Source organism: Antedon bifida, chromosome 2, assembly GCF_963402885.1.
Source record: "Antedon bifida chromosome 2, ecAntBifi1.1, whole genome shotgun sequence".
Lineage (NCBI taxonomy): Eukaryota > Metazoa > Echinodermata > Crinoidea > Comatulida > Antedonidae > Antedon > Antedon bifida.
Genome location: NC_136227.1, coordinates 34605448 through 34624083, shown reverse-complemented (window position 1 = coordinate 34624083; position 18636 = coordinate 34605448). Strand labels below are relative to the sequence as shown.

General features: G+C 33.3%; 1 protein-coding gene across 2 annotated transcripts; it reads left to right on the top strand.

The window, feature by feature from the left end:
- The first annotated feature begins 761 nt into the window (after positions 1 to 761).
- Positions 762 to 18314, top strand: LOC144834799 (protein gustavus-like). Of its 2 annotated transcripts, none has more exons than XM_078689749.1 (3): positions 762 to 939; positions 13663 to 14504; positions 16183 to 18314. In XM_078689749.1, exons 2-3 carry the CDS (start codon positions 13799 to 13801, stop codon positions 16308 to 16310), a joined length of 834 nt encoding a protein of 277 aa, XP_078545875.1. In that variant the 5' UTR covers positions 762 to 939; positions 13663 to 13798; the 3' UTR covers positions 16311 to 18314. The 2 variants fall into 2 exon arrangements, with proteins under 2 accessions (XP_078545875.1, XP_078545874.1); XM_078689748.1 differs by lacking the exon at positions 762 to 939 and adding an exon at positions 10893 to 11060.
- Positions 18315 to 18636: the final 322 nt, after the last annotated feature.

The window sequence follows — 18636 nt, the reverse complement described above, 5'->3', positions numbered from 1 at the left end:
GTTTTCTTTGTACAGTAGGCCTATGTATTTCTACTGACACACCTACACGGTCGTATTTTCGTAGAACATGATTATGATCCTGAAACACCAATTTTCACTTTCACCAGTCTCTAATAACACATAAATTGTTTCTAAATATTATTGAACTTACAGTACTTGAATCAACTCACTTGCGACCGAACTGAGTTTTCGGTTGCCTAGATCCAGTACGAGTTTGAGTTGGTAAGCCTGTAAGTTCATCTCATCTTGTTATATATTTAGTATCTAGGCCTATATTATATTCATATATTTTTGTACAAAGGTATTTTTTTACAATAAAATTACAATACTGTATTCAAAATATAGCACGAAGTTTAAAATCATTTTTATTTTAAGTATAACAGCATTACAGTCAAGTAATTGTACTTATAGTTAGCTAAACTCCGGGAAAGGTTTTTCATTTAAAGGGTGTAACCAAACAAAAATTGCGACATTAAATATTGTATATAAGTGTCAATGGCCCCAAAGATTATTTACATAGCACAAGGTTTAAAATCATTTTTTTTTTTGTTCTTATGACGGTTTGTCCAAATTTAAACGTCAGATCTGTAATTTAATTCAGAACAAAATGTTGTTGTCATGGCAAACTATTATCACAATGTACCAGCTGTGCTAAACGCACATGGCTAATTAATTCATTATGCTAATATGTCAGCGTCACGTGATCGATATTAGCGAATGGTGATGCACAATCCGAATTCTTTGTTAGCTCAGTTGTTGAAAGGAAATCTGTGGTAGCCTGAGAACATCGCAGGCGAGCTGTGTTTGGTACCATCAAACGGCCTTCAAAGCAGCCTAATCAGGCTGTTCATCCAATTTTCATAATTTTATCCTTTGATACGTAACATAATAAAAAGACGAGGTAGGGGAACTTTAACCAAAAGAAGTACCAATACACTGGTAAGTATTAAGTTAAGTGTAAGTACTGTAAGTTAATTAAGTAAAGTAAAGTTTGTTGGTATCTTCATCATGTTCGTGGGGGTGGGTGGGCCCAAGGGATAGGCTGTCATCCATGGGGTGTGGCTGTGTGCATGATATTTTAAACTTATTATAATTTCAGAGTTAAATGATATTCTTCTGCTTACCGTAGACCTTTGAAATCTTTCTATATTATTGAAGTATTTCTAGGCCTATTTAACATATTTTATTATTAATCTGTGCCAGGCTATACCACTGTTAAAATAGGGGTGTTTCATGGATGCTCTGTGATAAAACACAACAGACTGCTGCATTGCAGTTGATCCTTACGATATTAATAAATATAAATTCTTCCACCTTGCATTAAATTGTACTATTTGTAATATGAGTTTCGTCACTTTGAGTGAACCTTATTATCTGCCAACGCTTACACATTTTTTAGTCGGTACCTGTAAAGTCGGTACATTTCATTTTAAAAAGTCTTTATAAAATCATTGTATATAGAAATAATTAATAGATTGTTGTTTCCTCTCCCTTTTGTATTATAAAGCCGCACAAAATCTTATAATGCTTGTTGTTAGGTGTTCATGTATGTAACAGTGTGTGTGATGACTCACGGATGAGACATTCAATGTAATGCTAATTGATGTTTCACATTTCTATGAACAACAATCGTTTAAGAAACCATGTAGTATGATACTTGTAGAATACACCTACATTGAGAATACTCAAGTTAACTGATATTATTACAACAAAATTGAGAATAAAGTGAATAATTTTAAAATTATTTTAAAACAAAAACTGCCTACAATTACAAAAGAGTCTGGATTTAGCAGGAGCGGATTTAGGCGGAGGATAAACAGTCTTTTTTAAATAAAATAATGACTATTTTTATTTTTCTTCGTTTTATTATTTATGAAATATTTAGCCCTTCTAATCGATAATGCTGGACATTTGAAGGCTTTTGAGTTGTTGACACCGCCAATCTGCAGGATACACACCATAAAGCATTTACACAATCATCCTTCGGTAATACTGTTTTAAAGAGCTTAAACATAAATCCTAAACAACAAGTAGGAATTTCTAGGAAAGAAAAAATACATCCTTCTTTATCACCCATAAAAAAAATTACCCTTTAACCCCTGATAGTCAGATACTGTATCAAGCAGTGATGTAGCCATGAGAAATAAATGGTGCAGTTTTCGGGGGTATTACTAAATGTGTTTTACTCCAACAATAAGTAGTTTTTTAACATTTTTAATTGACATAGTAGGTGTGTACACTACGCGATTCAGTAAATTTTAAGTTGGTTCGATGGGGTTTGTTAACGTTTGTGGGGTTTAGCATTACCCTAGTTTTCCCAAGAAAAGGGAACAATTTCAAGCCACTGGGTTGTGAAAAAGCGGTCAGGTTGAAACCCTATGACCCTGTCAAATCAAATGATGGGAATTGGAAACATAGGCAAACCAGTCGTATCTAGTAGTTCAAATAAAAAGGATACTTAGAATTATATACAGGAATTGTGCTTGGTTGTATTACTGAAAAAGGAGTTAATTGGTTAAAACGAAACAGGATATATGTCCTTTATAAGTAAGGATAGAGGAAACATATTTGTAGTAGGATTAGTGCAGTAGTGGCAGTTATTCATCTCTGTTAAATACTTGTTGTTCCAATGTATCGCTGCATAGATTTACTGTACTGTATGACCAAATATTATGTTTGGAAACGTAGAGGGGAGAAAAGAGGAAGACAAAGAGATGGATAGAGGGAATATGTGATGCAGCCAACTTCCAGTAAACAGTTGCTACGATAACGCGCAAGATCGGCATGTATGGAGATTTCATCCAAATGCTCATGAGTACTCGGATATTAGTAGATGAAAAAATTTAGAAGGCGCGACTATATTGAAGTTCTAAAAAATAAAGGGAACCAAAATTGGGGTGGGACTATACTTAAGACATGTGATTTTACTGTACTTTAGTCAAAGCTAAGAAAAAAAACTCTCCCAAAACCAGACTTTTCTGTTCCAAATTGTCCCAAATTCTTTTTTTTCATCAGTAAAAGTACATTCAAAATGCCATAAATTTCAGACCAGCTGAGCCAAAGGGTGTCCGGTGATTGAGACAGTAATGTACAGTATGCAGGTTAACCCCACCCTTATGTTACACCCCTTTCCCTACCTTTGTACCCTTCTTGATAGGAATTGAATTACCAAGTTTACAATATTTGCAATTAAAATAATTAGAAAGGTATTAATTAATCTACATTTTTTCAATTGACCAGTATAATTACCATTATTTAATGTATTCAATAGAATAAATTAACAAATATGCAGGCAGTAGAGGAAGGATGAAGAATTGGGCCAATGCTTAGTTATCACAATCCGTGTTCTCCCAATAAATTATTGATTTAGAGATATGTTCTTCCGAAGCAGGTTAGTCAGCAAGTTTTTCCGGTTTAAATTGGCTCCAACCCTGCTCCAACCGGTAAAACTTATACATAAAATAAAGCCTTCTAGTAGTGGTGGTTAGGCCTAGCCATCAACTATGAATAGTAGAAACAATATGGCGGCTATATTGTGTCAATTGAATAGACAAAGTACAATATTATTTTTTTTTTTTTTGCATTTGGCAAACTACTGTAATTTATAAATGTATTTTGATTAGCCATTTCCCCTTTCCCGCCCTCCCTCCCTCTTTCCTCTCCTGTTATTCGTAGAGATTGTTATAATAGTGAAAAAAAATAACATGCGGTAGATTAAATTCAATATAAACACACTCAGACAATTTAATCTGATGTGGATTACATTTTTTATATCGGAGAAGGTCATTGAACTCATTGAATGAAAATGTATCAAGCATTTATTTAACTTGATACGACATTCGCGAATTATGTTGCGGTCCGATTTCAAATAAACATTAAAACGTAGCTGTAATAATGTACAGTAAATCAATATCAAGTTTAGTTGAATGCATTATTGACTGCCAATCAATGAATGTACTACTGGTAATTATGTCCCTGGTTGGGCCCCACTCATCAAATTTTGGTGCTGCATGATGTTTTTTATTACAGTATATTTTGAGGTTTTTTTTATTAAGAAATTACTTCTGATTACACAAGGTTATTTTCTTACGGCATCTTGTGTCAATGCGCTGGTTGCATTCGCCCATACTTTACTGTAGATGACCGTGTAATCATAGTCCGAATTTATACCCTAATTTAGTGGGTGTGGATTAGTGGATACTCAATAATCATCCGTTAATTGTAATAAAACTAAACCACTTGTTTCTCCATTTAATTTATAATTCAATGATAACTGATTAACTTAGTTCTCTATTAAAGTTTATTAACTTTGACTCTGTAGTTATGCACTATTGAACTGTGTTATTCAATGGTTATGGTTATTACTACCTTGGTGTGAAATTGAGGTCAACGTTTCACTACCCTTGAGCAGTTGGTCATTTCACCCTTGGTCAAGTCACCCTTGGTCAAGTCCAAGTGTCCAGCCTTGAATTGTTATGTTCTCACAGATTTAGGCCAAGGTTGCATATTCATTCAAAATATGAGGTCAAGTCCACTGCAGACTTGAGTGTGTTTGTATAACATTGCTAAATAGAACTTGTTGAAATATTCTATACTTGCTTTGCTTTGTGAATTTCTGTACTGTATGTACAGTTGAGTTATTACTCCAAAAAACTGATGATATCATTAATAATTGTTATGTAATGTGTCACCAGTTCAAACATTTCAACTTATTCTCTCTACTTCCTACCAGTATCTAGGCAAATTCTGTGATACAGAGTAATACACAATGTTATTAATATTAATTAGTAGTACTAGTAGGAAAATGTAATATATGACCTTGTGTTTCTCTCATTAGGAATAACCCTTATCATATTGGTCTCATTGTGTATTGCATCATTTAATTATTTAGAATGGGAAAATAAGTTAAAATTTCAACAGATGATGAATAATTAATAAAATAGTTAAAATCAACAAAAAATAACAAGGTTTGGTGTTTAAATTTTAAATTGTTATTCATTTAAATATTAGTATTTTACAGTTATGGAAAATATGCTTGAAAACTCAGTCCTGTAGTATCCTCAAACTTTACTGTACACAGTACCTTATGTCTAGACAGAGTTGTGGAATCTGTTAATGTGATTTAGTATGTCAGATGAACCTCCCTACTCATACTGTACACTCGTACTGTACACTCGTACTGTACACTCGTACTGTACACTCGTACTGTACACTCGTACTGTACACTCGTACTGTACACTCGTACTGTACACTCGTACTGTACACTCGTACTGTACACTCGTACTGTACACTTAATAACAGACATACAATCATAGTAGTAGACTAGTAGGGACTTTTCGATTTGACATTCACGTCCGTATCGGTCATTTTGATGGAAGTGGACATTCATGTTGACCACCAGCCAGACCAACATTCTCCACCATGATTTTGGAAGACTTTGGCATTGGCTTGTACTCAGTCAGAGAGCGAACGACAAAATGGCACTGAAAACCTTCAGAAATTTGGCAGTCGACTTGCATATGTGAATATCATAAAAATGCAAATCAAAAAGACTCTAATACAGTATAATACAACACTAGACGCGGACACATTTTGACATATTATCACAGTTTGATTTTGGTATGGTTTTTTCATATCATTTCTGAACGCAATTTATAAATGTTGGTTGAACAATGCCTACTTTGTAATTCAGAGTCCCTCTTAGAATTCTCTCAAAAGTGGACACATTGTACTCTTTGTGGCCAGCTATTACAGTAGGCAATACAAAGGCTATAGATACCAACAATCAAATCATATAATCATATTTAAATCACAAAGAAAATCCAGTTTTCTGAACTGAATTCCAACAAAATATACAACTTTTGGGACTATTTTGTTACTAGTATCATTTTGACTTTTTTCTAATTAGTTCCATCATAGACATAAGTGAGTAATATTTTAATTTTTTTTCCCCCACCGCGCCTATAGGCAGTTATATTATAATTCAAGAGGACGGAATCATTAGGAAACTGTAACACGCAAAAGCTATATTACTACGGTTGTACAGTTTTAGGAATTTGTAAACTCTACTAATTTATAGGTCCATGCTGCTTCACCCAAAGTACGTCTGGGAAAAGAGAGTCTATGAGGGCCGACGGTTGAACGATTTTTGATTCTCGCCCATTGATTGGTTGACACAAATCAACACACTGCGGAAGAATTTTCTCACGTGTGCCGTGAAGTCACATTGTCTCTGAGGACTGCATGTCCTGGTGGCCCATGTCCAATACACGGGAAAATAATGTATTGAAATTCTTTGAATGAAGTTAAATAAACACCCTTTTTTATTTAATAAACATGTAATATCATATTTTATTGAATTTTACAATGTTGATATTCAAAATTTATTACTAAAAACCAAAATTTTATTGAATTATTTTATCTAAAAATGGCGGCTGATAGCGCACATATCTACAGTTACCTTTATGTATTTGATTTTGAGGTGATTCATGTTCAGTCATACAGTACAGTGAACTGACCTGACATTTTAAAGTTATCTCCATTTTGTTTTGACATTTTTCTATCAATTCTTATTGATACATTCGATTAGTTGAATTGTGATTCATCAAATGATGTAATTGAGAAAGTATGATAGTTTTTATTCTGTATTAACTCTTTAATAAGAATCATTAACATCAGATATTTTGAGTCTTACTGCAGTATTAATATAATAATAATAATAGTTTTAGATATTCTTCTAATACATCATTTTTTTATATTTATTTTGAATATTTTGATCTGTGGTGTGAGCATGAGCACCCTCTGGCAAGCAAAATCGAAATGCTTTAAACCGGTTTAAATAACGAGGGGCCACGATACGTGCTTGAAGAAAACCGGGAGCACAATGTTTGTGGGTCAAAAAAATATTAAATATTTCATAATAAAACTCATCTCTTCATCAGAACCTATTTCTTCTCTTCAAAACAAGATCAAACTTGACCATTATGAATGACCGGTTTCGAAATTATAAAGAAATTAGTAGACTGACTCATCCGACGATGACCATATGGGGCCTAGGCCTATCGGGAGCCGCCCCGAGAGCGTCGTCGCCGCTGTTTGTTCACCGGGAATGTTAAAAAAAACATCCCGAAAGCGACTTGGAATTCGCGATTCTCTTTGTGGGTCTGGTCAAAACAGGAGTGTTTACATGTGTGTTGATTTATTTTTAGCTCCCAAGTTAGTGTTCACCTGGCCATTAGACACAAAGCATTTGTGTACACCTACCTACACAGTAACAATCTATTACTACCAACAGTTATATAGTGTACCCAGTGAACAGTGAAATTATATTATGGTGTACCTTAATATTTGCATTGTTGTATGGGGTGACAATGTCTTAGACTGGTAGTAGGAAGCAGGTGGTATATTTTCAATGATAAATATAAATTCTAATATTATTAATAAATTAGTGGATTTTAAATTTTGTTGAAATCATTTCTAGAAATAGTTTTTGTAATTGTAGTTTTGTGTCAGGGAGTTGAATAATTAGATGTTTTGCCCTACTCTGACGTAATTTGTACTTTATACTAAGTACATTTGAGAATCCTGTTGGTGCAGTACCCGCTGCTTACTTGGGCTCGAATCTAACCACTAGCCATCAGCGCAAGCTCGGTGGTCTAGAGGTATGAACGCCAGGCTAGTGATCTGGAGGTCGTGGGTTCGTGTCCCACCCGAGAACTACTTGCGAATTTTTTCGCAAGTATTCTCAAATGTACTTAGTATAAAGTATAAATTGTTCTAACAAAAATTATTGACATAATATTTACAATATTAAATGACAAAAAAAATCACTGCAATAAAATTACAATCAAAGATTTTTTTTAATTCAATATATTACTGTATATTTAAGCCTGTAGCCATTGGGTTTGTAGGGTTTGAAGTGCCCATTTCAAACAGACCATCAGCACTTTCCCCTTTTAGAGGAAAAAAGAATTCCCCTGTAAATATCCTGGCTAAGGGCTTGATACTACCAACGTCGAAGCTAAATTTTGGATAAATTGTTTTATTGGAAAACATTCAGATAATGATGAAAATAAAAAGCTTTTTGGAAAAAGAAAAACAATTTTCTACTCATGACCAAAACAACCACAAACATGGTATGATTGAGTGACATACAAACATACATCCGGCAATAAAAAAATATTGTGCTCTACCAACAATGTTAAAAACCAGCAGGAAGGTAGACTTCCTAGAGGTCACAGGTCACAGATAACGGCATTCAACTCTTAGGCTAGATTATTACACAATGATGACCATTTGCTATGAACTTGAGCTAATGACCATATGATGGACTTGAGCCAAGGACTTTTGGTGACAACCTTGGCCTAAGGTAGGGTCGTGCATAATTACATCTAATATTTTGAACAATAGGAAATATTGTATAATTCAAGTAATTGGTAGTATCCTAACCTGCTAAATATATTTAAATGACCACTTTATTTTTAAAAACATCCTTAAAGTTAAAACATGATACGGTAATCCTCCCAATTTCTCAAAGCCATAGTTTTTTCCCCTTGGATCTCCACAGTAACATCAACAAGTTGGTGATTGATGAACCCCTAATTCATGTGACACCAGTTGGCAAGTACAGGACAAAAGATATTAATAATAATGCCGAGTTTTATAACAATAATGAATTAATATTATTATCTTACAATCTGTTCCATATTTGTTTTTCTTTGTTTTTATGACCAAAGTATGCTAGGGAATAAGAATAGGCTCTACTAAATGTTTGTTTGTTTACTGCTAAAATGCAATTATCTTACTGTACAATAAAATTATTTATTACCACAAAACTATAGTAGTATTAATAACTACAAGATCATAAACAATAACAAGGCTATTAGTATGTTTTTTTTTCATTTTAGGACCTTGCAAGTTTAACAGTTCATATGACCGAACTTTACTAGAACAACGCTCGACACAATAACACACTATTGTCATTGTGTTCAGTATTTTAGCTTTGTTCTGTAATATTGTTATGTTGATAATACTAGGAGGAAGTGGATTGTTCCATTAAATGTTGTAGGGGTAATTTAAATATAATAAAAAAAAATACATAATAGGAACTTTGGTCCCAGTCTGTGAATTTGTTTAGTGACCTTTTATTAGATATTATAAACAAGTGATTTTATGATGATTTTATGAGAATTTTATGGAAATTCTACTACTTTCAAATACAAATTTTAATTGTTATCTTGTGGCGCTCATTCGGTTTTCGTTAACTGACACAGCATATTCTGGATGATTACAATTTTTGTAATTTACAACCTTACTGAAAATAGTATATAACATATTATTTTATTAATAGCCATTTAGTAATCTTTCCACATTCATATTTAAGATTAAAAAATGCCTTAAAATGATTTTTTATTTATATATTATTTCAACTCCACTGCCAAATGAGACTTTGTTAAAGGTGCGATAAATTATAAAATAGTTATCCATCCTGTAATTGGTAAGTTGCTCACTGGGTGGATGCATATATTAAAAAAATACTGTAACAGGAATATTAAAGGTGGGACAAACCCACAAAAGACAAATAAATGAAAGTACTTAGAAAATATTTCCACATAGGGTGCATGTTGATATTTCAAATTTGTCCTTTTTTTTTTTATTTGTGAAGTTATTAATTAGGCATGTTCTGTAAGTATACCTATTTACAGTGTACACCAACAAATTAAGAATGATAACTTGAAAATTGTAGGCCCTATGGTGCTAACAAAGAAAACAAGTACTATACTTGGCAAAATTAAGTAAAAAGGGGCCAGTTATACTGCAGTAGTCCGAAGAGAGATAATATTACTGGCACGATTGCTAGACATGAAATTAAAGGGGTTTTAATAACATCTGTTGGGAAATAATAAGGAAAACTTTAATTTTGTAAGGATGAACTAATGATAAGAAGGAAGAGTGAGAACAAAAGAATTGATTTCTTGTTTATTAGTGGCTTCCTTTAAGTACTTTATACAGATTTAAAATACCATATTTTGAAAGGTATTTTCTTGCCAGCAGAAACGGTCCATATAAAAAGAACCGATTTTTACATACCGGTCTTTAATGGTTTCTTGAAGCAATTTTCAGTTGTAACACATTCTTTTATATTAAACTTTGCTGTCTGCTGGTAGATTTAAAATTTACCGTTTATTATGAGCCAATGAGGCAAATGTGTAGGTCCAATAAATTATTATTATTATCCATAAAACTAAAACACACACTAATGACAACCGATTGTCAAATATAGATAGCTAGAATATATTTCTGAATGTTTAATGCTAATTTTATTATAACTCTTTTCAAAGTAGTTTGTACAGGTTAGTTTGTTTTTTTAATCTTTTTAAAGAATGACTGTATAGGTTTGACAAAATATTATGAGTATATCTACAAATATGAATCGCTGGTTTATTTTTAGAATTTCAAGAAAGAGCATGTTAGTGGTGGGTAGGGGGTCAATTAAGGTAATTGATATATGACCTTTTCGTCTGCTTTTTGATAGACTTGGTCAATGATACTGATAGCTTTATGTGTAGAACAATTTGTGTAGAAGATCCTCCATATTTCCCCTTTCCTCCACTTTTTCCGTCCTGTAAAATTAATTATTCTTTAGAAAACCTCACTAAAAAAAGAATTAAAAAGAATGTAATTAAAAGATATCAGCTTTCCCCATATAATAATGGTAGAGTCCTGTACTAGTGAACAGCACAATGTCATGCTGGTTTACCAACATAGATCATTTGCCATTCTAGCCAATCAGAGCTTTGACTTCCTATGATGTCATGCTTTGTGCAGTGACCCGTGTCAGGATGAAGGCCTCTGAAGTATAATACGTCAAAAGACTTTATAAGCAAGCTCTATGTTGCTAAAGGTAGAAACTGTGAACTTACGATAGAAGACAGCCACACTTTGGCTCTTACTAATATTTTTTTAGTCACTGATAGTGTTTTAATTTTTGGAAAACTTCAATAAAATAGGAATATAAACAAAATCAAGTATTTATCGTGGCTGTTGTGATCTCATACAAGGTAAGGCTTTCTGTTTGGTTATTTCCCATTTTGAGGAATTTCTTTGTTCTCTCTCTTCTCAAGAGTCAAATCCTTTGTTGGTGTGGCACAGGCAATACCATATCATGATGGTAAAATCTACCTTAACATATATAATCTATTTTTCAATTATCAACTTTTTGTGATAATATTAGAATTAGATTTTAACATTAGGTTTGGATTTGATGGTTTTTTTTCCTTACTCTCGTTCTCCGAAGGTAATTAAAATCTAGAACTGAGTCATCAATACACTGGAGTGACGCCTGTGTGTGGCTGTTGTTTATATTCATAGGCTTTGTCTGTTTTGTTTCCTTACCACTATACTTGAATAATATCCTTAACAACTAATACAGTCTTAAAACTTAGTAATTGGATTTTACATTTTTTGTTCACTTCCATAAATAAAAATGATTGTAATGTACTTTATGATCTATTAGTTTGTGGTCATAGTCTTTGTTTATAAGATTACAGTTGTATCTGTTTACACTGTTCAGTTGTTTATTGCTCAGCACTCTCTGTAAATTTATTATTTCTTTGTTTGATCACATTATGGCAATTTTTGTAATCATGTCTTTGATTAGGCCAAAGTTCATTATTTTATGATCCAATATCGGCAAATGTTTTATAACTTGATTACTTTGATCAATATCAATTATCTTTTTAAAATGAATATTAAATATTGAAGTCAATTGTTAATGTAAATATTTATAAACACAAATCTTTCCAAGCATAGAATATAAATATGTTTACGTCTTCAATATTGAAAACTAATAAGTGAAAACTTTATTTTGTAATTGGCGTTGGATTTTATTTCTCTAAATCTGACATACAATCCTGTTAGTTTGTTGAGCATACAGGGTAGATTAATCTGTGAACTAGTAATTGACTAATATCTTGAATTCCGTCTCTTTAATCCTCTCTTAATATCTACGCGACAAATATGATAGTAGTAGTGGTGATATGACCAAATATAGTAGTGATATGACCAAATATAGTAGTGATATGACCAAATATGGTAGTGATATGACATCATCCATGTATAGGCACGTGGTTCTCTATTTCCTTTTCTATTTCTTCATTCTTTTTTTTTTACCCTACACAATACAACATGTTGTGTATAAATACTCACTGTCGTAATACATATTTTTTAATTCCTTTTATTAAATTTGTGTTTTTCTGAGTAAACTACTTTTAGTTCCTTTGTTGGTGTTAGGACATTCAGTTCAAGGTGCATTCATACCTGCCCTGTTTAATTGAAAAAAAGATTAAATTCTTCAAAGAAATGGCCCTGGTTATATCCTATCCTCTGGCTTTGCTTGTCCTTCAACAATATGGAAATTATGCTTAAGGTCAGTTTTTCACCTATCTATATTCAGTAGTGTGAATGAAGGTACACATGTTTCATGATAATAACAAAAAGACAAAAGAATTAACATTTAAAAGACTTCCCTTTAAATATTTAAATCACTCTATACTCAAATATTTAATCATCATACAATAAACCTATAGACACTAAATCACATACAGTTTACCATAGAAATATTTAATATTGAAAGTGGTTATTATTTACATATTAATTAATGAAACACATGGTGGTATCAAAAGTGAAAGGGTAACTACATAGAACTGATTAGAGGAAGTTTCAGGTTTCTTAACAATGGGCATATAGTACCAGTGCTTTACTTATCTTGAATGTGAAATTACATTCTTTCTTGCATAAATAAATGCATATTTATTATAACCATTAATAAGGTTACTGGTTGTGATGTCACTGAGTACTTCCTACGTAAATCATTCATACACCCTCAAATGGTATTTCCTCCTCAGTCTCCCATATTATTTCTGATGGTACCTGCCCACATATTTGGAGCGTGTTTGGTTGGGAGTTACCCACCATTCATAGCTGATTCAGCATGTGTTGTCATGCATGCCATTGTTGATCAGCTACTCTTTGTTGAGCCCAAGGTTATTCACTAGCTGTTTCATTTGTGATGTCATCATTGTCCGGTTTTCTAATTGAGGTCATTCAGAAGGCATATAAATATTATAGGTGTTTACAAAATTTGAACTGTAATTTTAATCAATCTTTGTAGTGACGGTGTGTATGTGGTTGATACAGTAGTATTTAACCATGGATGGAATACTTATTATTTACATATTTAACAAACGTCATAGGTTGTTCTCAAAGGATTTATCAGGTGATAACGTAGTGTTTCCTGTTCTCGTTTTAATCCACCACCATTTATCTGTTGTAGTTTTAGGGCATAGTAGAAACAGGACATTTGGTTGAGTTATAATACTGATAAAAGATTATTCAATCATGGTACTAACAGGATCTTTAACAGGAATGAAGATATTAAACATATTGTCAAGGTTTAGCGTTGATAAGTGTTGTATTGTTAGTGTAGATATTACAGATTTTAGGCTTCCTTTATTCCAATAATCAATTTGGTATTATAATTCAGGTGACCCACTTTCGATTGACGTACAGTAGAGTGAATAATTACTGTAACTTCTTTTTCTACAGTAGTAACCCATAAAGAATGTTTCATTTGTCTAAATAATGTGTGTTTTATCCCAACAGGTTCAATTTGAAACAAACTGCAAACTATTTTTACACAGTTTTGGATACTATCGTCACCATAGGTAATTCGGTTGCGAAAATAATTTCTCCGTCTGGGAAGCAGCGCCGTGTTTGTCTGACTACGGCGAGAAACTGTATGAGTCGTTCGATGGTCATGGGGCAAAAAGTATCTGGCGGTATGAAGCAGATTGCCCGCGAATCTAACTACAATGCACACCGCGAATTGGTATACAGCGGAGATTTTCAAAGACCAAATAGACTAGACACGTTGCTCGATATGCCTCCTATCGACCCAGATTTACAATTGAAATTCACGTGGAACGAGCAGGACCGTTCGTTGAATATATTTGTAAAAGACGATGATCCTTTCACATTCCATAGACACCCCGTTGCACAAAGCACAGACTGTATACGTGGAAAAGTTGGTTTTTCACGCGGACTACATGTTTTTGAGGTAAATTGGAATACGAGGCAGCGTGGTACACACGCTGTAATCGGTGTCGGAACTGAAGCGGCGCCGTTACACTGTGTAGGTTACCAATCTCTTGTAGGATCAACGACAGACTCTTGGGGATGGGATCTGGGGAGGAGTAAATTATTTCACGATGCAAAAAATCAAGCCGGAATGCCGTATCCAATTCTTCCACACGAAGACAATCTCCAAGTTCCCGACGACTTCCAAATGGTGCTCGATATGGACGAGGGTACATTAAGTTTTATCGTTAACGGACAGTTTATGGGAATTGCATTTAGAGGTTTGAAAGGAAGAAAACTTTATCCAATGGTCAGTGCCGTATGGGGACACTGTGAAATTACACTTAAATACATTGGAGGATTAGAACGTAAGTCACTTTTTATCTTTTTCCATTCAATGAAATTTGATAAGTTATAACTGCACAGATATGATTTGTGTTTAATTGCTAGAAAGTTTCGAATTCAATTATAAGAAATTTCTACAGTAAACCGAGCGCCTTAAATGAAAGATTATAGACGAAAAAGGTCGATGTCCATTTAGTCCTTGACTGTCCTGGTTTGTGTTATTGACAAGCCTGTTTGTTTAAAGTAAACAAATTAACCCTATACTGCAAATATTGTTAATAGTGGTTGATAACCAGTCCCGTCCTGTACAATACACTGTAATACTAACAATGAGCACATGTAAACATGCTGGGTAGATTGAAAATGTTCATACTTTGCAAAACAAAGGCTTCAAAACAACTGTAAAACACATACCAGTTGAGCACTTTCAGGCTTGAAGTTATTTACCTGGATAAGATGGGTCTTACAGTACAGTACCCTCTAAAGTTAGTGATCTACAGTATGCCTCAAGCAACTTACCCGGGTATATAAATATAAGTCATTGTTGCTCATAATACTACTGACTGTACACTGTATTAAACTATACATACACTACCTCCCATAACTATTGGCTCCGTCTACACGATGGAACTTTACAGTCATAACAAAAAAATGTGATGTGCCCATATGGAAATGATGACGTCATATCACTACCATATTTGGGTATATCACTACCATATTTGGGCACATTACACTTTTTTGTCAAACTACTGTAGCTTTAATAAAATTCATTTAAAACATTATCTCGCAATGTTATTGTAAAAGACCATGTACTCTTGTATGTGATGTGCGTCACCTATTTGAACTTCATCCAATCTTAAACACAATCATGATAAACATCCGTAGGAAGATAAAACTGTGAATCAGGCCAAGAAAATGGTGCAAAATAATCAATGTTATTACTGTATATTGTTGGCAAGTGTGCGGATGATCAGCTAATGTCAAACATTAGCAACAGACAAAATGTTCTTCCCATGCTCCTCAGATTACAGTACACTACAATTTTGAAACTTTCCTACAGTACCCCACTGCATTTGTAATGAACATACAGTAGAAAAAATAAAAAAAAACAAGACGTAAGCATGCACTTTAATTGACTACGATGTTAAAAATAATTTGCCTAATAATTTTTGTTTTAATATCCTGAGGTATACTGTACAACAACAAATTATTACTTACTATTATTAACTTATTACATTTCTAGCGAATTATTACATAAATCAAACATACTGTACAAGCCTTTTAAGAATTGGATTTTGCTTTAAAAAATCACCAAATTTTGTAAAAGATCATAAACAATGGATATAAGGATTTTGTGTTTGAGCAGAATCATGTGCAACACAAGGTCGGCCATGTTTTAAACCACATCTATCCTATTAAAAGGTCATTGTTATTGTTCTCAGAAGTTGCGAGTCCTTCAGTAGAAGGATAAGTATTCTTATTATAAAGCATAATTGTTTGATTAACACAGGCTGTTTTCGCTTTTAGTCAAACATTAAAAGTGTTTCTGTTTTTTAAGGCATGTTAAATAAAGTATGAATAATAATTAACCCAAATTCAGTATGATTCAGAAATGAACACATGCTGTTTAATTCACGTTCAACTGTTTCAAATTTGATAAATGTATGATTTAAAATTAACCATATTTTTTTTTTAATGCAGCGTCACCACTTCCATTGCAAGAACTATGTCGCAGAGCAATACGTGTATCATTAGGAAAAGAAAATCTTGAAAACGTTTATGAACTACCGCTGCCAATGATGGTCAAACGTTATTTACTTTTCCAATGAACATTTCTAGAATATGAGATTATATGATATGCAGTAGTATACAGCTGAGAATAGGAAGAAAAATGAAGTGGTATTATGTGCTCGGGAGACTAAAGGCCAGTGCGCAGCGCGAATTTCTAAAACCGATGCAGTACTAACTTTTTAACGGCGCCGTAAGCGAGGGCGGTGTGGAACAGCAACTCAACGCAAGGATGTCATCATTAGAAATTCACAAAGACACTTTAAACGAGGTTTGAATGGAATTGTGGGGAAAAGATCTTAGAGGAAAGCTTGACAGTAATATATGTGGAGCTGCAGTACTCAACACTGTTGCTGCAGTACTCAGCACTGTAGCTGCAGTACTCGGCACTGTAGCTGCAGTACTCAGCACTGTAGCTGCAGTACTCAGCACTGTAGCTGCAGTACTCAGCACTGTAGCTGAAGTACTCAGCACTGTAGCTGCAGTACTCAGCACTGTAGCTGCAGTACTCAGCACTGTAGCTGCAGTACTCAGCACTGTAGCTGCAGTACTCAGCACTGTTGTTGCAGTACTCAGCACTGTAACTGCAGTACTATAGCTGTTAACAAGTTGCAGGGTTTCAACATCAACCAATCTGTACCTTGAACTTTTACAGCATTCAACCAAGATTATGTTAGCCTTCATTTTCTACAGTTTTGTTCCATTTAAACCTTCGTTTGTACTTTCTTGAATCATCCCTTGCTACATTTATTTATTTGTCATTTAATAATTATTTATATAAGTATTCCAAAAGATGTTTTAAGTTCAAAACTGTCCATTTTGTGCCTACAACGTGTGTTACATTGTATGTTCATTTTTTTATGGCCGACAATTCTGAAGCCAAACCAGTTCAAGTGCTCTCGGTGCTCCCTGTCAGAGTTTCAGCGATGGCTTTGCTCCAGTTGTCACTAGGCCTAGAAATTTTAATTGCTTTTTACCAAATGTGATTAAGTTTTTAATCGTTGTGGCCTGTTACTGATGTATGCAACGTTTTGTTTCCTGATTTCTTGTTTTGTAAAGTTTGTCAGGAAATTTAAACCAGAAATCGATGTTAAATTTGTTAACATTGACTTAAAATGCTGCGTATAATGCTGTACTGTCTGTAACAGATTTATCCAATGATTCGTAAATTTTAATTTCTCTATTAAGTATAAATATATTAATATATAAATATGATGCTGTTCTTGTCTTAATAGACATTATTATTAACAAAATAACTGCAATTTTAACTTATTATTATTCTGCCTCACATAAATGCTGGAAAGGTTTAAGGTCTTAAAAGGTCAACCTTTTAACATTGACCTAGCTATTGTATTAATATTAAATGGATAAAATGATAAATTGCAAAAAAAATCTTAATTTAAACTTGAAACAATGTTATCACCTTTTGATTCAGTTATTAGCATGGGATGTAGTATCTCTGCACATTATTATGTTAAAATCAATGTGTTTCAATTAATGTGCAGAAGAATGTTAATGATACATTAACCATGCTATTTGTGCAATAGGGGTCAGAGGTCAAAGCCAAATGAATAAATATATTTTTAGCATGATCAAGTACAGTAGCTGTATAGGGGAATTATTAAGAAAACAGAAACCAAGATTTTGAACCTTTTTTAAAGAAATTATGAACAAAAACCTGATAAAATATGAAATCGTGTCTTAATATTGAAACAGAATTGTGTTTTCTGTAATTTTAAAGTATATGATGAGATTTAATTCAACTCCTTCAAATTGTATTTATATGGCAATGTTAAAATGAACACCACCATAAGATAATTCATAGTGTAGAGAAACATTGTAAAGTGAAATACCTGGTTTTATGTGGTGAAGGAATTTTATTGTTTTTTTATAGAATGAACAAACTCATGGTACCTTCTGTCGTCAAGACTGTTTGTTTGTGATTTATTTTCTCAACTACAATCCTATAAATGTTTGTGTACTGTTACGGGATTTTGTAGGACATTTTTAAATATTCAATAAACTATTTAATACAAGATATAAAATGATGGTCTCTTAAAGTTTTTTTTTATTACTGACCTAGCTTTAAAGAAATTATATTTACACATGCAGTGATGTACAACCATAAAGTTGTCCGGTTCGCAAGAAAAGAGAACAATCCCTGTTCAAGCCACTGGGTTGTCAAAGGCCTCTGAAAAAGTGGTTTGGGTTGAAACCTTACTAACCGTACTGGTGGCTACGGCCCTGCCAAGTCTGAATTCAGTCTGATAGCCAGATAAATCTCCGGGCAACATTACGTTTTTGAGTTGATGCGAAAAGTTCTACACCCATTTTTCATGCTTTTTTTATGCAGCCTTCGTGTAAACA

Excerpts from the sequence above, each read along its gene's own strand:
- LOC144834799 (XM_078689749.1), top strand. The coding sequence starts at position 13,799 with ATGAGTCGTTCGATGGTCATGGGGCAAAAAGTATCTGGCGGTATGAAG. Across the intron at positions 14,505-16,182 it reads ATACATTGGAGGATTAGAAC|CGTCACCACTTCCATTGCAA; the intron begins GTAAGTCACTTT and ends TTTTTAATGCAG.